This window comes from Octodon degus, unplaced genomic scaffold, assembly GCF_000260255.1.
Source record: "Octodon degus isolate 3935 unplaced genomic scaffold, OctDeg1.0 scaffold00170, whole genome shotgun sequence".
Lineage (NCBI taxonomy): Eukaryota > Metazoa > Chordata > Mammalia > Rodentia > Octodontidae > Octodon > Octodon degus.
This window is the reverse complement of record NW_004524746.1, coordinates 2119781-2144569: the sequence shown is the minus strand read 5'-3', so window position 1 is coordinate 2144569 and position 24789 is coordinate 2119781. Positions and strand designations below refer to the sequence as shown.

The 24789-nt window shown below is 39.1% G+C and overlaps 1 protein-coding gene across 3 annotated transcripts in view; it reads right to left on the bottom strand.

Annotated features, from left to right (window-relative positions):
- Cped1 (cadherin like and PC-esterase domain containing 1) overlaps positions 1–24780 on the bottom strand; it is a 296384-nt gene extending 271604 nt beyond the window's left edge. For all 3 annotated transcript variants that reach the window (XM_004643315.2, XM_023703413.1, XM_023703414.1), the window contains exons 1-2: positions 24588–24780; positions 23594–24074 (exon numbers count right to left, since the gene is read on the bottom strand). In XM_004643315.2, coding sequence (XP_004643372.2) covers positions 23594–23842 — 249 coding nt within the window. In that variant the 5' untranslated portion in view covers positions 23843–24074; positions 24588–24780. The remainder of the gene's footprint in view (positions 1–23593; positions 24075–24587) is intronic.
- Positions 24781–24789: the final 9 nt, after the last annotated feature.

Below are 24789 nucleotides of genomic sequence, written 5' to 3'. Positions count from 1 at the left end.
GGTGAGGAAGGAGACGACTAGGTTGCTCGGTGCTCTGGGTGGGCAGGCACACGAGCACATCTCTGTTTCCCCCTGTATGATAGCTCTTCCTGCAGAAGATGATGTGTAACTTTTTATAGGAAAAGTGTGGTTTTACTATTTTTGCCTTATCATTCCAATTAAGATTTACTAGTCTGTTAATGCAGATTGTATGTAGAGAAAAATTTCCATTGACCCCTCCCACCATTGTGAAATTCTCTAGTAATTTATTTAGAATCTTAATTTTTCTAATTCAAGCACACTGTATTAGTAATTTTTAGCCCATAATTAAATAAGATTACTTTAAAAAAAACCACTTTTCTACAGATATGAAAACTCTGGACTGCTAAGGAATGGCTCTGGAACTCCTATGGATAGCATTGTGCTGTTGCTTCTTTGTATTATGAATGTTGTATATGTAAGAAAACAAGACAATTCTTCAAAGCAGAGAAAATATGAGAATGGAAATTAAACAAAGGTCCTTGAAAGTTAGTACCATGGATACTTTTTACTGTGAGTGGCAGACAAAGTCAGGTGACAGCACAAAACCTCTGGCTTTGATAATTTTTTTTTCCCCAGAATCGGAGATTGAACTCAGGCTGTTGCACTTGCCAGGGAAGCACTTATTCCACTGAGCTATCTCCCCAGCCCCATTGGCTTTGATGATTTAAAAAACAATGCAACATTATCTAGTATCTTGTTAGGTAGCTCATTAAGTCACTTAACCTAGTGAGTAATCAAAAACATAAAAATTATTAACTTTGTGCTAGTCTTTACAGGTAGGCTCAGATTTGATGATCCTTTTACTAAAAGTTACAGCAGGGAAGAGGCAGTGAGGGAAGCTGAGGAAGGGTGCTTCTCTTGTTTTATTTTGTTTTCATGAAAGATGGCTATCCTCAGAGAATTCTTGAAGGCCAGACTTCTACTACTTATTTCACAAGATTCCCTAAAAACAATAAGGCAACCTTCCATAATTCAGTAAAGGGTTTTTTTTATTCTAGATGGAGAGAGGGTAAGCTGAGGGAGAAGAGAGAGCAGCAACACAGATCACAGGAGAGAGGGAAAGAGCCGAGGACTCAGGTATCCTGGAGAACGAGGCTCAGGAGAAAGGGTTTGCTGTGAAGATACTAAGTAAAAGGGAAGAGTGCATACCCAACACGCATAGAAGAGAAGGGGCACAAGAGGGAACAACAGTGAACTGCAGACTCATGTTGACCTGGCCATCCATGCCAGAAAATAACCGATAATGATAAGTGATGTCAAGGTGCCTTTCTCTATGGGGTTATGAAATACTCTAACTGAAGGATCTACCCTGAGTTTTGATTATCAGAGTATACTCGCTTTCACATCTATAAAATGCCAAGCACAAAATCTATGGAGAAACTCCAATGATTCCTTGGTCACCTCTGCGTTTATTGCCCCCTTCTCACTCAAAGCCATGAAAACACAGTGCCTTTCTGAAAGGGGCACACAATATCAACCTCATATAAGTGAAGGGAAAAGGGAGGAAGAAACAATGGAGCACAGCAAACTGCAAGACAGAAAACAACACAGACTGAACAGCTTGCCCGTGAGTGCAAGGCCCTGTCGGACGTGGCCTCACGTGTTTATGTGCGTTGTGTATGTGCATGTGTGTGCATTATGTGTGTGCATGTGTGGGGGTGTGTGTGTGCAGCCCATTTCTCACCCAGGATAAGCCTACACATAGCACAGGGGCTTGGAGCTGGAGAAACTAAAACAAAACCAAGAGCACAAGAATTGCAGTTTTAAATACTGTAGGTGCATGAATTCAGCAAAATATCCCAATATACTCCAGTAGCCCATAATAGTAGTGGGTTTTCCATAGGACTGACAATGTCCAAAGTTGTTGACTTGAGCCTTTTACAGCTTAGCATATTAATATGGATTTACTTTTTATACTTTGTATTCATACTTTTCTGCTGGATGGTTAAGACCAAGATAAAGCAAGACCTATATAACAAAAAATGTAATTTTTGTATCTGATAAGGTCAGTCAAATCCCCTCAGGATTTATCCTGTTACCCTGTACCAGTTTGTAGATCCTTTGTCAGTGTCAGCCATGTGGATGAGTCACAGCCACTGCCTAACCAGTTTGCTCTCTGTGAAAGCCTGAGAGAAAGTTTTCTCTCCATGTGACTTTTCTTAGGCACATTCTACGTCATCGATCACTTTCCTCCATGGCTCCATAATCTCCTTGATCAGAAAATTTGGGACACAACTGAGTTACAGGATGTTATAGTACAGGTTCTCCTATGTCTTGAGTCTTCACTGACCTTGAAAGGCTAGGGCCAAAATGTTGGCTGTGCTTGCAGCCCTTCTTTTTCTCTAATTTTTGGTTTCCAAACTTAGGTTGTTAACCCTCCAGAAGAGAGACTTATTATTATTACCCTACAACATAGGCAGTTAAGCTTATCCTCACTATCTGTCTAGATATCAAACATCTTAGACATAACATGGAACAGGTATTTTCCATCAAGTATTGATATATTAAACTTTGAGTCCCTCCAGAATATGAAGAAAAAAGATTGAAAATATAAAAAATTTAAAAAATAAGAATAAGTATTTACATATTTTTACACAGAAATTTAGAAATCTAGCCATATACAGCCTTGTAGCACAACAGTCTGCTAATAATCCATTGTGAAACTGTCTCTTGCTATTTGTTTCTCAATAAAATTATTTAAAAAAAAAACAAAACAGCAGTTTTGCCTGGGGTCTGTTTCAGAGCCCACAGCTGTGCCGTGTGGCTGCCGCTCCCAGACTCCATCCCCTCTGAGGCGCTCATCTCCTTCAGCACACGGGGAAGAACCTATCCTACTCCTTCTCTGCTTCTCTTTAATTTCCCCTTTTCTCTTTTCTAGCTGCTTCTACAGTCCTATAAAGCATATTTCCAGGTTCCTTCCGAGGCTTTCTCTAGCTTACTCAGGATTCCTTGCTTTGAGATGCCACCCACGGTGCACAGCTGTGGGCCATCAGTTTTTCTATTTACTGCAACTTTACAGACATAATAAAGATGCAGCTGAGACGATAAACACACAGGAATATCTGGGAGATGGTGACCCTGACAGCGTTCCTTAAGATATCTTTATGTAAGCAGACTAGAAATGAGATCAGGAGATAATGTCATTTGTGATTTCTATCGGCACATTTGAAGTCACACCCTATTTTGGAACAAATGCTTTTAGTTTCTTATCTTTCTCTTTCTCTCCTTTCTCCACCCTCCTGCCCCTTCCCTGTCCTCCTCTTGCTCAACACTTCCATAGAACGTACAGGGAGAGAGTTCTTTTCTTGGCCGCCCCAAACCCTGATCACACTTGCTGATTACAACGTGCCCCAGCTGACCTTCGGAGGCCCCTTGGTGTCAGTAGTCCTCACAGGACACCCCCCATACTGAAGAAACTGTAGAACTGACAATTCGCCCTCAGGAAAAACAAGCAGGGTACAAGGACAGACCTTGTTCTTTTGAAACATGTTAAAATAATAGCAAGTCTCTGTCCAGTGATGTGGAAACAATAAGTTAATTCAGCAGTTTAGCCTTAAAATAGTAAGTCTACACAAAGGGAATGCAGCGGGAAAGAAGGGGCACTGGGGCAATTCCAACATTGCCAATACCTAAGCAACATACCCCTGGCTGAAGATAAGGTGCTCGTGCTGAACCCCCCATGTCAGTCTGAGTTTTTCCCAGCTGCCCCACCCTCCAGCTACTTCCCATTCACTGGCTGTGGGCAGTCTGCAAATCCTACATGGGGGAGATGCTTCACCTTCCTCATCTGTAAATGAGCACTGCCCTTCAGTCTTACTGTCTATGCTTTCGCAAGGGTCCAAGGAGACTCAAACAGCTTATGTAAAAGCCTTCAAGAATATACAGCTCCTCCCACGTGGGATAATAGAGAACAGCAGGCAAATGGAAGACGTCATTAGATGGGTAGCTTCCAAAGGAGCTGTCAGATAAAAGGGCCTCTTGAGAAAGTAAAATATTTTCAATAAAAGCCTTCAAAAGTTTAATCACAAGATTCACAGGAGTCCTATTGAATTATAAGAAGGATATAGGGGCTGGTGAGATCACTCAGCAGTCTGAAGCGCCTGCTTAGGCAAGTTTAGGCAGGCGCAGGGAACCACAGTTCAATCCCGACACCACATGCCACACCAGCCCTGCCCTCAGGGTGGGGTGAGCCAGCAAAAAAAGAAGGGGGGGGCAGGAGAAGGAAGAAGAGGAAGAGGAGGAGGAGGGGAAGAAGGAGAAGGAACGGTGGTGGCATCAAAAAATAATTACTGAGCCACCATCTCCACTGTGCTCTGGTGAAACATTAGTGTTACAATGAATGTATCATTAAGAGAAAACGTACATGGACAGTGAGGCCATATTCAGAATGAATATGCTCGGGCTGGGCAGATAGCTCAGTGGCATAAGCACCTGCCTGGCAGGTGCAAGGCCTTAAGCTTCAACCTTAGTGCTGAAAGAAAAAAGCTGGAATGAATATGCTTCTTAGATTTGGGGGGCTAGATAAAAAAAACCTAATTCATTAATTGTACCACTAAACATAATTTAATATTATATAGTTATATTTAATTATATTATAATTTATAAGCCATCTATCAACAATTACTTTCCTGGTTTATAGCTTAGAGAATACGGTCACTATTTTCTAGCCTTAGACCCGTCTCCTACACTTCACCTAGTCAATTCCAGCACTCCTTGCTTTGATTCTCTTCCACAGTCTTCTTTCTCTTCTAGCCAGGCTCCCACAACAACGATTTCTGCCCGTCTTTCCACCCAGCCTGTCCCTTCCAGGACCCCACTGTCCTCCTCGCCTCGCTCTCTTCTCTGCCCATCACCTCTGCAGCAGGTCACCACGACCTACCGTGAGAGCATATGGCAGCCAGCCTGGAATCTCCTCCTGACACGGGAGAGCACATCTCCCCGGCAGGGAATCCAGCCTAATGAAACACCTGCCAGATATGAGGGTCAAATTCAGTCACTGAGTGGACATTAAGAGCGTCGCTCTTCACTGTAGAGTCAGACATCACATTCATGCTCCATGGGAGGGGAGGACAGATAAGTCCCAAAACCCACTTCCCATGTTCCTCTCAGTACTGCCAGTCCATTCAGGCAGATACAGGGACCGTGAGTTCGATCCCCCCCCCACCCCGTGCTTGCCAGACCCATCCCGGGGGCACACTGAGATGGGGATTGAGACTGGGCGTGGCAGTGCGCGCCCGTTTTGAAAGGCTGGAAACAGGAGGATCACTACGAATCCGATGTGTGTAGTGAGACCCTGTAGACCTTGTACTAAATACATTTAAAAAAAAAAAAAATACTGCCAATCCCAAATAGATTGTATCTCTGACTGCTGTCGTCCCTCTTCTGTGTTCACATACACAGAGCAACAAGTTCACCTGAGTTCTCCCCACAAATCCTGAACTCCGAATAAAACAAAAACATCAGCACGAATCACTAATCACGTTATTCTGACTGCAGTTTCTAAGTTTCTAAACTCTCTAAACCTTCTTCGTGGGACAGATTACGTTGCCTCAGTGCTCCTGGCTTTCTGGATGGCTGGCTAGAAAAGCAAGTTTCCTTCCCAGAGATCCGGTTAGTTCTCTCAGGGTCTGTTAGAAACCATCTCTGCTAACAAGACCGATTGCTTCAGTCTTCTTGAGAAAGCTGGGAATCAGGACATCTTTTTAACGATGTTTTAATGCGGTTGTTAAAGACTGATGGGAGATCAGGGTTTAAGAATCCACTTGAAAAGGCAAAAGAAGAACCCAAAGACTGCTGAGCCGACCACCACGGGTTTTCTTTACTGGATCCTCGGCATGAACCTGCACTCGATCCCTTTCATCCGTTCATTTGCCGTGTTGTGAGCCAGGAATTATACAGAGTTGATTTTATCCCCACCCCACCTGTTAGTAATTTCTCTGAAGGCTTTGTTTTAATGCTAGACTACACAGAGTAGTTCAGTTATGTTATTGTAGATGCTTGGTTAGTGTGTTTAAGGATCTGCTAAGAACTGTGCTTAAGACCACGTGCACAGGCTCACGTGGGCGTCGCTGGAGGATGAGGTGACTGCTATTGATGTTACAGAAAAGGAGACTCCTTTTAAAAACTATTATTTCATATTTAAAATAGGAGAGACTCTAGCTTCTTAAGGTCTGTATATCTGAAGGAATACAGATATCCACTCCAGTTTCTCTCTCTAGTAAAATAAGTTTGTTTAACACAAACAAAATTGTTTTAATTTTGTTCCTTTTAACATAACATAGTAAGCTTATGTCCTCTTGCCTGATTCTCATCTCCCACCCCACAAAAGAAAGAAAATTGTGCCTCAGGTCTGCTTTCAAATAGCTTATGTAGCTCTAAGTTATTGGGATAAATAGCTTCTTCAGCAGGAAGTTTCACATAAGTCAAGGTGTGCAGTGTTTACTCAGAGAAATACAAAAAGAGATCATCATCAGAGTACTAGTAAATGGAGAAATGAAGAAAAACATTGAAAATCGCTTCTGCCCTCTGGGTGTGTCCAGTTGGGAAGGTTTGATGCTCAATATGAAAGTCAACTTTCTCACTGATGTTTCACAAGGTCAGGGAGTTCCTGTACTGCTACAGAAAAGTTAATTTCCTGTTCCATTTTTCCTGGAGCGTTTGTGCACTTTGGCTAAATGAATGCTAGATTTTCCACTGGGGAAGAAGCAAGCTTAGGGCTGAAGTTATTGGAATGTTATTATACTTCCTATTTCTTGTTAAAGGAACAGTGAAACATCCAGAGGAAGCTCAATTGTGACAGCACAATTTTGGGCTTCTAGTGGCATTTTGAAATGTAATTTTATAACTTGACATCTATATAGCACACTATACTATTACTTTCTAATGAAAAAAGAGAGTATTTCCAATAGTCACATTTATGTTACATATTTGCATTATTTTCCCAAGAGGTGCCAAATGCAATGAGAATATTTTCATGGTATTGTCTCTGAGATACAATATTATCTCCTTGCCTATACAATCTCAATTCCTTTCAAAGCACTCTCAGCTGGTTTCTAGCTTGACCCTGTAGCAACTCTGTGACAAGTTTCCCTCCCTAGGTCACAGGAAACTGAAACCAAAGTCACTGATCCATGATCACTCAAGTCTAGCTCTGAAGCTGGGGGCTCTCCTTTCAATCTTAGGCAAAGTCCCCGCTGCCTGGAGAGGGGCACAGGTTCATGTTAAGATATATTTCAGGTACACGAATCTTCAGTAGTGATTTCTAGAAGTTACACACTGTCCCAACAACACACATGTTTTCCTATGTCAACACAAATAAACACCAGGTTCCTGAAGCAATACCGGGGGTCCTTCATTCGCAAACTTGATTCTTTCCACTATTTGGGTTGCAAACCAAGGTGGAAGAGAAATGAATCACGTTCAATGGGTAGGTCAGGGCTGACCTTATGGAGAAATTTTATTTGTTTCTCATCTGATTTGGTTTGCAACCAGAATCATGGAGACAACTGAGGTCCAGAGCAAGTTATCACTGTATTATTGTTTAAAATGGGAAGAAAAACTGGAATGAAGAAAAGGACAAAAGAAAGAAGAGAGAAAGATCTATTTAGGCATATAAGCAGGATAGTTTAGATAATTGTATTGCCAATTTCTGCTAGACTTTTGAAAGGTGCAGTTAATGCTTAATTTATCATTATTATTAGTAGTAGTATTATTATCGTTTTATTTTCTTTTTAATTTCTTATGACTTTTTGTTATTTTTTAAACCAATCTTGCATGTTTATATCTGTTAACCTAAATAACTAATTTGAAGATAACATCATGCAATACAGCAACCATTGTCGAATTCCTATTACTTTGAGTGAAGTTTTGTATCATTTCTAATGCTATTTTTTTCATTACCATTTTGTATTCTTTAAAAAATAAAAATAAATAAGCCTATATTTTTCTATAGATTACTCACTACTGCCAGACTTCTCCTACCACCCGACTCCTCTATCCTAGATCAGCCACTTTATCTCCTTTTCCTCTCTCAGATATATTCATAATACGCTGAGGGCAGTACATACTAACTTCAATTTGTCAAGATCAGCTGCAAGATAGATGACAACAGATTGGCTAGGAAAATAACTGAAATATCAAAATTTGAGAATAATTTATATGCATGCCAGCCTAGTTTTATAAATCAATCAGGAAGGATGGGCTACATTCTATTTGTAGTTCAATACACTTTGTTAAGCAGGCTATAAAGGAAGTGCCATACACAGCCTGGAAAGCAAGTAGAATATGTTGCATTTAATTGTGTGTATAGATGGTAGAGGGGGAAGAGTGACCTGTTCTGAAGGCACAACTGGCTGGAAACATGTGCCTGTCTAAAATGTAAGGAATAGTGGACAGGCTGAGAATAAAAACATGCTCTATAGAGCAAATATAACTCCAGTAAAGTACTATGAGGTCAGAGATTAAATCCAGCTTCTGAAGGGCAGAAAAGACATGCACATTTATAGGATGCCAGCTCCGGCCTGCCACTACGCCTAGTGTTTTCAAGCACCTAAGTTTACTGAATTCTCAAAAACACGACTTAGACACTTGCATTTTACTGATGAGAAGACTGAGGGTTTACAAATCCAGGTGGAATCTCAGGACAAATCCTGAGGGCATTTCACTGACCTTCTCAGACCAAAAAGCTACAACTCTTGTTGCATAGGTCCTGCTTTACCTTGGTCTTAACCATCCAGCAGAAAAGTATGAGGACGAAATTATAAGAAATAAAGCCATGCTGTTAAGTTGAGCTGTGGGGGACTCAGGTCAATAATTTCTGACATTGCCAGTTAAACAGAAGACCCAATGCTATTATGGGCTACTGGACTCTTTTAGAATATTTTGCTGAGTTTACACACCTATAATATTCAATAACGGAACTTAGAAAAAATGGGGTGTACAGATGAATGTCCATTTTGTATCTGTGTATTCAAAGTGGTTGGGATAGATATATAGTTACATTCTGTTAATGAATAGAATGATTTGTTCTAATGGTGTTTGTAAATAGGATCACAAGTCCACATCTTGTACAGCAATTAACCACTAAGAAGAATATATGCAGTGTATTATTTGTTGAAAAATAAAAAAAAATTAAAAAAAAATAAAAGTTTACCAATTTTAAAAACATAAAAAAAAAATCCAGGTGAAAATCATTAGTACTCCTATAGCCAGGGAGTAATACGGAGTTTGAACCTGTATCAATATCATAATCTTCTCATGCAATACACCTCATATGCTTGAGACTGGAGCTTTGCTGGAGGTAGTGGAGGCCCATTCTCATCATAATACGCAGATTTGTGGAGCTTCCCCTTACTGGGTGGCTCTGCTGGGTCGCACCCAAAGCAACTGGTAGGGGCTTCTGTTGAGAGCCCCTAGCTAAGGACCAGGAAGAACAATAGTTGTGCTTTAGGATACTCTATCAGGCCCATTCTGCACTTCCATATGGTCTTCCTACTAATGATTTTCATCCATCTATTATTTTGAATCATAAGATTCTTGAATCTGTAAATTAGTAAATTTAATTAGAACTTACATAATTTTCAACACGCTTATACACAGCAGATTTGCTGTCTCATTTATCATTATATTGCCTTTTAAACCCCATAAATTATAAATAGAAATGCTGTTTTACTCTTCGGATGAGTCTCCAAAAGCACAAGAGTTGACTAAGTACTGTTTACTCTGCAAATCTCCAACTTTGGTATGGTGCCTGTTGGAGAATATAAATTCTATTTTAGAATATGAGCTCATCCTTTCAGGGAGAAAGGCTTCCTAGGAAAAAAATATACCAAGAAAGTCAGAGGGAAAACCAAACACAAAAATACCAAAATATTCTTTTCATCCCAAAAGGACACAGGGAACAGCACCTATGAAATGATTAATTCTCTGGTACATAAGAAATTTAATGTAATTAACTTAAATATGAGCTTCATCAAGATTTGATTAAAATTTTGTATAATTGAAGCAAGTCTGAGCTTGTTTAAAATTCTCTCAGAATGAGCATTTTTTCACCATATACATATTTCATTATAAAAATTAATGTAGCTCTAATCAACTATCTCAGAGAGGTCCACAGGCTTCAAATGCTCCTTAGGTAGCCCAACTAATTCCATGAAAGCCCTGCGCCTTGTGGTATGCTGACATCGCCAGAAAGCATCTTATATATAAAACCATTGTATTTATTTTTTTCAGATCAATTTATTAGTACATGTGTGTCACATATATTTCCACCCTTGTGGGAAGTTCGTACATGAATATCACATTTTTTTTTTTGATACAGGGTCTCACTATGCAGTTCAGATCCTCCTGTCTCAGCTTCCCCAGTGCTGGGATTGCAGGCATGTGTTGCCACACCCGGTTTCATGGCTGGCACAGCATGCCCAGAGTTCTGGGGCCAGCATGGCATGCAGTACCAGGGATCAAACTTGGGACCTTGTATTTGCCAAGCAGGCACTTATGCTGCCAAGCTATCTCCCCAGCTGACATCATACATCTTAATTCATTTTTTAAAAAAAAGTAAAATAGCTATTTATTCGGCTTCTTGTCATGCCAAAATGTTCTGTGCATATAGCACTATAATTAGCGCACACTTTATAACAGGAAAAATTGTACATCAAATTATATGTCATATTACCTGATTATATAAAAATGTAAAATGAAAATGATTTATCAATTCCTCTTAACATTCCTAGTAAGATATGAATCATAAAATCTTAGTATGACACAAGAGCAATAATATAATTCTTACTTAAATTTAACTTGTCATAATTTGTTATGAATATACAAAGACAACAAACTTTTAAAACATTGCCTTTACTAAGATTCTGGCAATAGCTTTATAAGAGCTCATCCAAAAAAAAAAAATACAGAGAAAGAAGAAATAAGAGAAGAAATCTGATAGGTATTCGTCATCTTCATCAAGCTCTGATTCTTCCGGCAGTTCTTCATTCAGATTCTGAGGATGAGGAAAAGAAGCAAGAAAAAAGGAGAAAGAAAAAGAATGATTCATATAAATCTTCTGAAAGCTCCCTATCAGAAACTGAGTCAGACAGTAAGGACAGTTTAAAAAAGAAAAAGAAGTCAAAGGATGTAACTGAGAAAGAAAAGGACATTAAAGGACTTAACAAGAAAAGAAAGATGTATTCAGAAGATAAGCCTTCTTCATCTGAGTCCTTGTCAGAATCTGAACAGGTACTGAAGAGGGACAAGCAAAAAAGAAGACAAGCAGTGAAGAACAAGAAAAAGCAACAGAAAAAAACAAAAAAGAAAAAGAAGCATAAGAAACGCAGTAAGAAGAAGAAAAAGAAGGCTGCTAGTTCAAGTCCTGAGTCACCATAACATTAACAAAAATCAGGTCTCCCCTACAAAGAAAGTGCAATGTCTAAAGAAATTTCAACTGTGAAATTACAATATATTTACTAACATGCACAAGTTTCCTTGTTCTTAGAATTGTTCCTGGACTATTCAATAGGCACTCCAATGCCGCTATGTGAAAGGGCCATAACTGTTGCTTGCTGCTTGAACATCTACTTTTTCTCCTCTGCTGCATGATAACCTGAGAGATAACACACTGCAGTCACACTCATAGTTAAAATATTTGGGAAGAAAATTAATTCTTTTTTTGTCCCTTTTCCTCTTACGTTCCCCCTTCCTCCATCTCTTGATCCCCTTCTCTTCTGGGCAAATTGATTTCTCGCCTTTCAATTATGCATCTTTTATTTTGCTCTTACTTATACTTCTGGTTCTCATATAAGAGAAACCATGCAATATTTAAGCCTGTGTGTCTGTCTGATTTATTTTACTTCACATTATGGGCTCAAGAAGCACCCATTTTTCTGCCAATGACTCAAGTTCATCCTTTATGGTAGATTAGCACTCCATTTTGTACAAACATATTTCCTTTGCCTATTCATCTGTTGGTGGACATATACACCATTTCTCAGATTTAGCTATTATAAATTGGACAGGTTCATCAGCATGATTCCAAAACCTACATATTCCACTTGAATTAAAATACAGAAGTGTAAAAGAAGTTTAATTTTTAGTACATTCAGCCTCCTTTGTAGAGAAAGTTTAAAGATACATACATTCTGTTTTGGTTTCTTTTTGCAGGGCTGGGGATTGAACCCTGGACCTCATAGCATGCTAGATACATGCTCTACCACTGAGCTAGGCCCCAGTCCTCTGAGAAAGGTTAAAGGATAGAGACAAAGAAGACAATAAAGATAGAAAATAACTGGAGAGTCAAGCTGGTGGGAAAGGATGCTCTTTTAAAAATCTATGCTAGATACTTGAGAATGTTAACACGAGATGAAGGAGCTGACGATAGCCAGAGAGATTGATTATAATTGATGAAATATAGTGAAGCAAAAGTTCTGACAGTTTTCATTGGCCAGAGGCCTAACAAACACTACAGAAAGGAGTTTAAGGGATGGAAAGGCAAGAAGAAATTCTTTTTCTGGCTCCTGCTCTGACCAAGGAGACCAGAGTGAACCTTCTCTAACTCTCAGGTTCATCACTCATTCATCCATCCAATCATGAGATATTTATACAGCACTCATTAAGTGTCAGGCATCATTGTAATGGGAAATGTAGCAGTAGACAAATTAAATAAAGTCTTTGATCTAATGAACTTACATTTCAGGTAGAAATACAGACCAAAACCCCAATAGATACAACTGTATATTTGTGCAGGGTCCAAAGTTTCATCCTCTTTTCTCCACTTCCAACCCAACTCACCCTACCTCAACCTTGCCTCTAATGTGCTGTTAATCTCAGCATCTCAGACAAAAAAACAAGATAAGCAAAACTTAGAACTTTGACTACAGATAAGCAGATCTAACTTTGAGTAACATATCAGCTTCCCTAAGTTTTTTCTTGATTCTAAAAGTTTGTTTTACTGTGAAAAAGCAACAGTATGAGGCTGAAGGAAAGGGAGAAAAATACAGAAGGCTTTCATCTCAGTCTCCTCTTACCCAAGGGCTTAGATTTATTGCAGTAACTACTTATTGCTCACCTACTTTGAGAAGGCCAAATGTTAGGGACTACAGAGATGAATAAGTCCTCTAGGAAATTAAATAATAATTATTCTGATGGTTAATTGAGTACTTTCTATTTCCCAGACATTTTAAGTGCTTCGCATGATTTATCTCATTTAAGCCTTGCGTTAGCCTTGGGAAGTAGTTAATAATATATTCATTTTCAGGTCAGAAAACTAAATCCTAAAGAAGCTAAGTAATGCACCCGAAGTAGCAAGTTAACAAATGATATTAATTTGATTCAAGGGTGCTCATACACTTAACTATTCTGCCTTCTCAATTTTATTAATTCCCTATGGCAGCCATAGGAAAGTACAACAGACTGGGTAGCTTTCAATGACAAAAATTTATTTTTTCATGGCTTGAAGGCTGAAAGCTTGAAATCAAGGTGTCAGCAATGCCCTGCCTCCTCTGATGCCTCTATTGGAATCCTTTTAATTTATTTATTTTTTTAATTGAGAAACAAATAGCAATGAGACAGTTTCAAAACCAATTAGTAGGACAGTTTCAATAATAAATACATTGCATATTGTTGTCTTCATAGTGGTTATTCATAGTACAAGATACTGACATGATATCCTGTCCAAACACTATTGGAATCGTTTCTCACCTTCTGGTGGCTTGTGGGCTTGTGAGTGTTCTTCGGCATGCAGCTACTTACCTTTGATCCCTCCCTTCATCATTTCATGATCTTCTCCCTTCGCCCTCCTATTGGATTAGGAGCCCACTGTACTGCAGTGTGACAGCATCTTAACTAATTACATCTGCAACCACAGCATTTCTAAGTAAGGTCACATCCTCATAAAGTCCTACATAAAGGCTAGGACTTCAATATACCTTTTCTTTGGGGAGGACACAATTCAACCACCCTCAAATCAATACAGCAACACTATATCTACATTATATTAACATTGACAAATCAATATGGTATATGAATCTAGAACAGAGATACAAAGAACACAGGTGCCTATCTAATCCTCTCCTCACTATCAACTTGATGTCTTACTCTGAGGTAATTTCCTTCTATAAACTTCATTCTCCTTCCTTAGGAAAAAAAAGATGTTAAAAGTAATAAGTTATGTTTCCTGTTCTAGCATTCTAATGTTCCTTCATTTCTAAAATATAAAGAAAAGTAAGTTTTATTTGGCACATTAAAGTATACATCTATTTTCAGAGATAATGGGTACCACAAAGAAGGAAATAAATATCATAGGTTTCAGAACGCTTTGAGAGATCATGAATCTTTCCAAGGTACTGATTAGGGCAGACTTCCTGAAGGAAGCTCTAGCAAACGGTAGAGATATGGATTTTAGAGAACAGGGTTTTGTCCTGCCTTATGGGTTATGACATAGATAACATTGGGAAGCAGGGTTAGAAAGCATGTTGCAACATGCACAGGAGGCAAACCAGTAGTACTCTGACATTCTTAGAAGAGAAGAATCTACCCAGCTGAGTAGACTCAGCATTACAAGACTTTCTCATGGAGATTATGGGAGTAATGCACAGGTAGCATGGAAGGCACAGGCAGATAGAGAAGTAAGCTCGTGAGACCGGTGGGATCAACTAGGTTATGAACATTGGTCAGCACTGAGATTTTGAAGATAGATTCTAAAATTTAGGAATCTGATTAACTTGAATCTGTATCTATTTAAGGAACTGGGAAAAATTCCACTTTATACCACCCATAAAAGGGGTGCTAAAGTGCTGGGAGATGGCTCAGTTGAATAAGCGCTGCCTGGCAAGCCCAAGGGCCTGAGTTCAATCTCCGGTTCTGAAGAAAAAAAAAGGTGGGGGACAGTGCTAAGGTAGCATTTATTAAACATATTCAGAATATTCAAGGACTAGGGGGCAGGGAAATAGCTCAGTAGAATAAGTGCTTGCCTGGCAGGCACAAGGGCCTGAGTTCAATCCCCGGTTCCAGAAAAAAAGAGAAAAGGAAGACAAAAAAAAAAAAAAAAGAAAGAAAAAGAAAAGAAAAAAGAAAAAAAATCAAGGACTAAATATGCCCCATGTTCTCAGAGTAAAACTAGAAGCTAGAACTAAAAAAAAAAAGGAACATCATGTAAAGGCATTATATAAACCACAAACAGGAAATCTAGATATGGTTAAGAACCCAAAGAGATGAAGAAAGACTGAAGGGTAACAGACCTACTACTGCCTCTGAAAAGAGTTGTTCATAGGCAAGAATGTTCTGGCCTTTAACAACCTAAGTTTGTAGACCAAAAATTAGAGAAAAGGAAGGGCTGCAAGGACAGCCACATTTTGGCCCTAGCCTTTCAAGGTCAGTGAAGACTCAGGACATAGGAGAACTTGTACTGTAACATCATGTAACTCAGTTGTGTCCCAAATTTTCTCATCAAGAAGATTATGGGGCCACAGAGGACAGTGATCGATGCCTAAGGAAAGTCACATGGAGAGAAAACATTTTCTCACGCTTTCACAGAGAGCAAATTGGTCAAGCTCTAGCCACAACTCATCCACATGGCTGACACTGACAAAGGATCTACAAAGTGCGGTACAGGGTTTCAGGATAAATCCTGAGGGGACTTGACTGACCTTATCAGATACAAAAGCTACATTTCTTGTTATGTAGGTCTTGCTTTATCTTGGTCTTAAGCATCCAGCAGAAAGGTAAAAAAAATGAGGTATAAGGGGTGAAGCCATGTTGGTATGCTGGGCTCAGGTCGACAACTTCTGACAATGACAGTCCTGCAGATGATCCACTACCATTATGGACTACTGGACTATATTGGAATATTTTGCTGAATTCACGCACCTTCAATATTTAAATGACAATAGAATACCCTTCTCTGACAAAATTAAACAAAAAAAGGGGATACAAATGAATGACCATTTTGTATCTGTATGTACAAAATAGTTAGGATAGATATACAGCTACTTTCTCTTAATTCAATGAGGAGAAAGATTTGTACTAATAGCGTTTGGACAGGATATCATGTCAGTATCTTTTACTATGAATAACCACTAAGACGATGACAATATGTAATGTATTAATTATTGAAACTCTCCTACTAATAGGTTTTGAAACTGTCTCATTGCTATTTGTTTCTCAATAAAATTATTAAAAAATAAAAAATAAAATGCCTTCATTATACAAAAAAAGAGAATGTTCTGGTGTTTACAGAACAACGTCAATATGGTTCAGACTACTGAACTGTACACTTAATGATTGAGAGGATAAATTTTGTATGTGTAGGCTTTTCACCACTATTAAAACTTTCTAAAATAATTTTTTGAAAAGAAAGAAGAATGCTATGATCTTTTTAATTCAGAGCTGGTCATGTGGCTCAGTGGCAGGCCATGGCTTTACTAGGGAATCAGACTACATGGATCCAGTGTGGGGCAAGGAATGGTGAAAAAGCAAGAAATATCAAAGATAACCCTAAGGCTTAAAACCTATGTATCTAGGAGGATGGAGGGGGACATTAGGTCCTATTCAAGTGAGAAGATCAAGAGGCATCATGGATTTGACCTTTTAGTTTTATTTATTTATTTATTTTTGTATTTTAGGGAAAGGTCTACAGGGTGTTCAGAGTCTCACTACAAGATCAGTCTCATAGTGATCCGCCTGTTTACAGTCTCCCAAGAGCTGGGATTACAGGTACATGCCACCATGCCCAGTCTCAATGGCCATCTCAGTGCACCCTGGGGGTGGGCCCGGCACGGCAGGCTCGGGGATTGAACCCTCAGCCCCTGCACCTGCTTGCAGGTGCTTTAATCCACTGAGCTATTTGGCCAGCCCTAAATTTATGAGATTCCAATTATTGATCTTTTTTTTTTTTTTTTTTTTTTTTTTTGCGGTACCAGGGATTGAACTCAGGACCTTGCACTTGACAGGCAACCACTTATTCTACTGAGCTATCTCCTCAGCCAGCATCATGGATTTGAGAATAAAATTTTTGAGGAAAAATTATTTAAATTTATAATTTGTTGAATCATTCTAGAAAATATGGAAATCGGAGATGCAGGTGAAGAGTGATATGACCGATCAGTGATTAAAATTAACATTAGGTCAAGTTGATACATTCATCAGAGAAAAGTGTAAAACAAGACAAAGAATGAAGTGGTAAAATTTAGGAATGTTTGACTTTTACCATCAGGGGCTAAGTTCTGCCCCTGATGGTAAAAGTCAAACATTCCTAAAAAGGAGACCTAAAAGTCAAACATTCCTAAAAAGGACACCTTGAAAGGAGACCAGCAGTTATTCAGAGAGGTCAGAAAATAGGCTTATTGTATAACGGAATTCAAAAAGAGAGGCTCAAGACTCCTTGCCTGATGCTATAAGATGCCTCAGGAATGGTATAGATAGTATAAGAAGTAGCCATCGGTTCTAAGAAAGAAATTTCTCCAAATACAAATGACCAAATTTGTATTTGTAGTGGTGGCTAGAAAGTACACACAAAGAGAACCAGGTAAAGCATCTGTGAAAAGCACTAGAGAGACAGGGAGCACAAGAGGTCGATTGCCAGGTTCCAGGAAAGCCTAGTGTTGTTATCTGTTCTAAGCATGTTCACTAGCAGAAGGAATGGCCCAGAGCAGAGGTTGGCAACAAGCCATAAGCAAAGATTTATCCAATTGGACAGGCTTCAAATTAGTACTACTGTTAGTTAGTGGAGTAACTCTGGAAACAGTCCTAGAAAAGGTTGACAAGGGAGTATTTAAAAAGCACATGAGGAAAACTAGATTTTGCAAAGAAGTACCTTCAAATAGCCTCCTCACTATTCTCCCTACCTTCAATTCTACTCTGCTCCAGTCTATTCTGCAATATGTGTTCTAGAATGTTCTGTATAAAACTTAAATCTGGTCATGCCTGTCTCAACTTAGCCTTCTTCAAGGAGTCTTAGTTCTCTTCAGAAACCAAGCCTCTTGCCATGTGCACATTATAACAATTTGAATTGTTCAATATATTGAACTATTTAGTTTCTTCTTAGTATATATGAATAATTCTTGTTGTTTTGTTTTGTTTTTTGTGAAACTGGGAATTGGACTCAATTGTGCTTGCCAGGCAAGCACTTATTCTACTGAGCTATCTTCCCAGCCCTTCTATATGAATAATTCTTTTAGTGACACACTTACTTGCTTTCTAACCTTGCTCTTGCTGTACCCATTCTAACTTACTACTTTGTTGTTGGTGTTGCTGTTTGTTTGTTTGTAGACAGTGTCTCTCTCTGTAATACAGGCTGGATTTGAATTCATTATGTAAATCAGACTGGTCTCAAACTCATGGTGGTCCTCCTGCCTCAGCCTCTTGAATCCTGGGACTGTAGGTGTGCACCACGTCCAGCTCTAACTTAGTTCAAGTAATAGCCTTCCATTTGTCAGTTTCCTAGCACTACATGTGTCTGTGTCACAGTTGTGGCTTTAATTTCTTTATCACTAAGATCTAATGAAGAGCCTGGTGCATACAAATTTCTAAGTACTGACAAAGTGAATGAAAAACTGAAAGAATGAATGAGTGAAAGAATCAAAAGGAAAAAGGCTAAAAGGGAGTGAGGTTTATTTTTTTTTTTTCTCTAGCTAAAGAGGAAGGTTCTCAGATAATTACAGCTTTTTTACTTAAAGAGAGAAAATCCTTTTTCTGAAAGAGAGCACACATTTGGACCTTGTGAGTTCTTTAAGTAAAATTTTCATTACTGTCATAGTAATAGTCACTAGGTCACTTTGCCTCATCTACTTTCTGGTGGTCCTTATTCACCCCATCATGGTCATAAAGCTCCAGACCAGTGTCAGTATTTTGTCACCTCTGCACCATGGACCTGTAGCTCCTGCCACAGTGTTGATTTAAAATGAGGAATAAGTCCCCCTTGGCACTCTTGAAGTCACACCTCCAGAGGCACTGGCATCCCTAGTGGATGTCCTAAGAATACAGGTTATTATCTGGACATAGCGCAGATGGGCTCCAGCCAATAAAAGGAAGAAGAGAAAATCAAGAAATTTTCTCAGGAAAATTGCTAGACTCTTCTGCTCCCTCCTCCAGTGCCTGTTCTGAGATGTAGAGGATAGCACCCGCCCTGCATGTGCTCCCCAGTGATGAATGTTCTCCTTGAATCTGCCCTTCCACCTTCTTCACTTTCCTCCCCACTCCTCCTAGTAGGTAAAAGTTTGACCACAGTTTTGTTTCTAGAAAGCCTGAGTAGCCAAGTACAAGATGTAGTCAAAAAATGTACAGCATGTTTAAATTTTAAAATTTATTACAGTAAAAGACACATTGCCCTTAATACTCCTCAAAATACTCTCCCTTGCTTTGAACATATCTGCCCCAGCCTTCCTCTACAGCAGTCCGGAAGTCCTCTTGCAATCACCAGGGGTGATAAAGAATATGGTGCATGCTTCCGTCAAGTGCCACCCAACAGCAAGGCAGGCTTTAGAAAGTCCCTGTGTGTCCTCTGCCACCTTGTCCACCAGATCTAGCACCAGGGAGTTTCCTTCCTCACTGTTAAAATGATAACGAATGGTAAATGTTTGAATCATTTCAGGACACTGAGGCAGCTACAACAGCACAACTGAAGATGCTTATGAAAAACAACTTCTAGAACACCTCCAGAAAGTGGCATATGATGTGACAAGTCTTTTCAAAGTGACAAGGAGCATTCTGAGTGGGATTAGTGGCAATATGCCTTTTATTATAGTAAATCTTTTCAAATTTAAATGTTCGTCAAATATTTTGACCATCGCTCGTAATTTTTACAACATACTCAGATGTTAAATATAATATTCATTGTTAGAAATTCAAGCAAAATCAATTAGATTGAACAGTTTAAATGAGTTCATTTACATATTTGCTTCAGGCCGTGGTAGATCCTGGAGAAAATAGGAGTTATATAGAATAGTCACTGAATCAGGGGGGAGTAAAAAGACATGGAAAACAAATAGTCAAGCAATAGTCAAAGAAACAGTATTGCTCATTTTGGAGCCTCAACAAGGGATAATCAGAAACACATGGCCCTGCTAAGCATAAATGCTTTCCTCAAATGAAAACCTCTCCATTACAGGAGCGTATACTAAGGAGATTTTCTTCCATTATATCTGTTTACAATTTACTGTGCTTCCTGTGTTATGTAATATCTTAAGGCGTCAGATTCCATGAAAATAGATAAATCTACCGAGTGGGCTACTTCAGTGAGAACAGCACAACTATATGAATGTATTAAATTGAAAGAATTTGAGGACTCAGTGGATCACCAGACACTATGCCCACATCCAGTGTTAAGAGAAATCCAGAAGAGATGACAGCAGCACATCTGCTCAGCGAGGAACTCTAGACTGCTCACATGGAAAAACGAATTAAAACTTGGCCAGAAAGAAAGCGAATATTTTCTTACTATGGAAAGTTGGCAGATACCACACTGTGATCTCCATTTGCACTGAAAACAATTTTAGACATAGAATCAGACCCCAGTGGTAAAGGTGTAGGGGGCAGTTGCCTTCAAATATTTGCTACTCTGCAATCCTCACTGTTGAGCTAGTGAAGGGTAAAGGGCCTTTTCTTAGGAGCAACTCCAACCAAAAAGACTTGGTGGTATTTACTCATCAATGAATGAAAACTGGGACTTAAGAAAAACTCTGAGTGCACTTCTGGCTTCTTAGTGTATATCACTACAGGCATTACTACATGAACTGAAATGCTTGTTTCAATGAACTCAATGGAGTCTTTTTCTTTTCATTTTAGGTTTATAAATCCAGACCCAGTTTACACATCAGGAAAGGTCGCTGACTAAACATTTAAACATACTGGTTATTAAACATGTTCAGTGGTTTTTAGCATGCTTTTAGCTCTGAATACATGATCAGAATCAATGACTTTTCCTAGAGATCTGTATATATATATATATATATATATATGCACAGTTTTTTGCATAAAATTTCTGGGGTTTGGTAGACATTTCATACACCCAAATATATACTCGAATGTATAAAGTTTAGATAAAAAAACAACTGTTTTAAGTGATGTTTAAAAGCAATTAAAGCCCTGGTGTGGTGGCACAGGCCTATAATCCTAGCACTCAGGAGGCTGATGCAGGAGGATCACCATGAGCTTGAGGCCAGCCTGGGCTACACAGTGAGACCTTGCCTCAAACACAAGGCAAAAAAAACCCCACTTAAATACAAAGTCTACTACAGGAAACTCTTGATGGTACAAATGTTTGGGCTTGCCAATAAAAGTAATAGTAAAATCAAAATTTATAGGTAGAAACAATGCTACATCTGTAATATACCTAACTCAACAGCTAACTCAAGGTTTTCAGAAACTTCTGTATATCTCATTAGATTTTCTTAAATAGTTGTCTTTGAGAATGACCCATCCATTAATCACACACATCATGTTATATGTTGATTTCTTTCTTCATTTATGTATTGAAAGAATAATCATTTGAAACTGATTTCTTTTTTAGAACATACACAACACACAAAATTTATTTGTATCTATTCTTAACTAAAGTCTGCTTTACACTTCTTTCTACTTTCCTCCTCTCAAACAAAAATTAGCTCTACTCTAATGGCATAGGTTGAAAATGGAAGTGCATGTCCCAGTGTTTATATCTAGTAGGCTTCTGAACTAGAATTTTGAATTTCGAATCTTGCTTATGTTTGAAATATTTAAGACTATGTATCATTTGGAAACCAAAATCATCATGTGTTTGGCATTTTTTGGTTAAGAAAATTCTAGAGTTGAGTGTCAAGTTGCATATTGTTTATAAGTAGCAGAAGGTCCGAAGTTGAAATGGGTTTTCTGTGACAGTCTGTAAACAGCAGCTAACACACACGTAAATGACAAATAAAGCAGGCATCATTGAAAGTCAAGTAAGAGGAAAACAAACGAATGAGTTAATAAGGAAAACCTCCTCATATAAGATTCATAGAAAATACTTTAAGGACTTTAACATATAACTACCTCAACCATTTTTAAACAAATTATATTTATCACTGTTAGAAACTAACAAAAGTGACTTTTTTTTTTTTTTTGGCGGAACTGGGGATTGAACTCAGGCCCTTGTGCTTGCCAGGGAAGTGCTTATTCCACTGAGCCATCTCCCCGGCCCCAACAAGAGTGACTTTGATGGATCATGAATTTGATGTGTTCACAAAAATAAAGAAAGCAAATACAAGTTAATGTGGGGGCAAATGAACCAAAAATCATCATTATTCAATTATTTCATAGCATTTAAAACTTTATTTGCACATCAGTTGAAGTTACTCATAAAGATTTTTTCCACTTATATTGTGTGCTATTCTTTGCTATATTTCTTGGTCAATATATTCCTTAATATTAATACCTATCAAGAACACCCTATTAAGTCTCTATTTTTTTCATTTTAACCTAATATAATTTTTCAATGATTTCTTTCAGTTGTGGCTTCACAAATTATTTGGAGCACATTGGACTTGGTTTTATTTAGAGCATCATCTTTATGTAGGAACTACAGAGCTCAATTTCTGTTCCTTTGTGACGTACCATGTCCTAAAGCTAACCATGTGGACCTCACCAGACTAAGCATCATTCATCCTACCCGGAAATCAATGATAATCATATCTACAGTGCCTATTGTGATTCTGAAACAAAATAAACAAGAATTTAAAGTCAAAATAATGGTGGCACTGGAGGAGTTGGTAATGATGGCAGCTGTAATGCTGGTGTCCAAGATGAAATTCTGTCACAAACAATACTATCAGAAGATGAAACTAAATCTGCAGTAGAGATATGATATTACTCACAGCTTCCTAAATTACCTTGCTAGGATAACACACAATTCAGGGCTGTGCCACCATGTTTATATGGTTTTCTTCCTTTTATTACTATGATAAAGTTTATTATTTTACTGAAAAACATGAACAAAGTGGTATATTGAAATAGAAATTTTATGTTTCCCTGACTTGTGTTTTTTCCTATGTTTGACAGATAAGACCAGCGAAGTTATCTTGAACAGTGTAAGTATAGAATAATCTCAAGTTCCTTGACTTTATGAATGATAAAACATAACATGCCAATATTTTTATGAAGCCTGTCATGTCACTACTTTAAGTGCTTCAAAAATAAATGCTTTAGAAATGGATCCACCAATTAAGAACATAGCTATTCAATTATGAAAGGGAATTTTAGATATTTGTGAGTCTGGAATTACAGGCAGTCGTATGGACTACTTTGAGGAAAAATATTTACTATTTATCGAAGTTTTGAAACTTTGACTTGTATTTCTCATCTTCAAAACCTCACGTCTCTTAGATTCTGCCCTTTCCCAAATTATTTTATTTCTGAAAGGCAGTGAAGCTATAAATGGTGAAATGAAGACTAGACATTTCTGGAAGTAAACTCTGAAACCGAGGCTTATGTAACATGTTTCTCTGTCATTGGGTCGCTCTCTGGGCTGTTTATCCTCTGGATCCCTTTCAGACCTCATGGAAGTTAATTTTAGCTCACAGAATAGGCACATTGCGGTCTTCGCAGAAACTGTCTCCGTAAAGCTTAGGAGTCTTACCTTTCGGATTTCCTGTGCATTACCGGAGAGAAAGAGGCAGGGCTGGTCCTCGGCGTATCCGTTCTTGCACCGGTTCGCCTGAGCTTCGCTGGGTGTGCGTGGGGCAGCCCCAGGTACAGTGGCCGCGAGCTTCCTCCTCCCTCGGATGGTCAGAGTCTGGTAGAAGAGACAGATTGCCACCACCAAGCCCACCAAGAAGGGCCGGGCGCACAACCGCCGACGACAAAGGAGTACTGGGCGACAGAGCATGACCAGTTCAGCTTCACTTGGCCCCTGTCCACGTTACTGGAAAAGTCATAGCCGCTATTTTCTTGTCTGCAGGAAAAATGCAAATCTGTCGTCTTCTTCCACAACTCCAGTCAACTTTGCTCCATCTCCACTTAAGAACTTTCCAAAGGGTCATGCCAACGTCTCAGAGGTTCCAAAAGTCAGAGGCGGTTAATAAGAGCCCTTCCATGGATGATGGTGAAAAGTAGTTGACCTGGGTTAAAATTAAAAAAAAAAAAAGACATCAAAATAATAATAACCGTAACTAACCATCTGAGTGCATTGCGGGCTGCCAAAGTGGGTGCTGGAAAAGCCTATTTCCACAACATCCTTAAGCTCACAGTAAGGAGTTCAGCTCCTTCTCAGCTTCACTGGGAAAAGAGAAAAACAACACCAGAGTAAATCTGGAGCCTGAAAGCAGCCTGAAAGCAGCGCCGGAGAGCGCAATAGGTTAAAACCAAAAGTGCCTGTTGCACAGCTGGACTCCGGCCAGGTTGCCCGAGCAGTTCCTCCTTTCGTCCTCCGGTTTTTTAAAGCAGTCCTGTTCTCAGCCCTTTTATGTTTCTTAACTGCTTCCCTTCATTCAGTTTTAAATAGCCACTTTACAGTAAGCATTCACGGTTTTCAACATGAAAAGGGAACAAGCGGTTTAGTGGACAAGGTTCCTGTCAGGGTTCTGCGTGTACGGATTTCATTCCGTTTCAAGTTCAAAGTTCTGTGTACTTACTCAGTTTTCATCCTTTTAGCCAGAAAAGTTTCCATGATCCCTTAATGGGTTGCTGATCAAAACCACTCGGAAGGAACCCCCGCTCGTGTGGCTCCAATTCATCTCACACACAAGGACACGCGCGCTGACACGCCGCCCCCCGCGCCCGCTGCGCCCTCTGCGGGAGCCTGGGGACCTCGCGTGGGCCGGCGGGCGGCGGGCG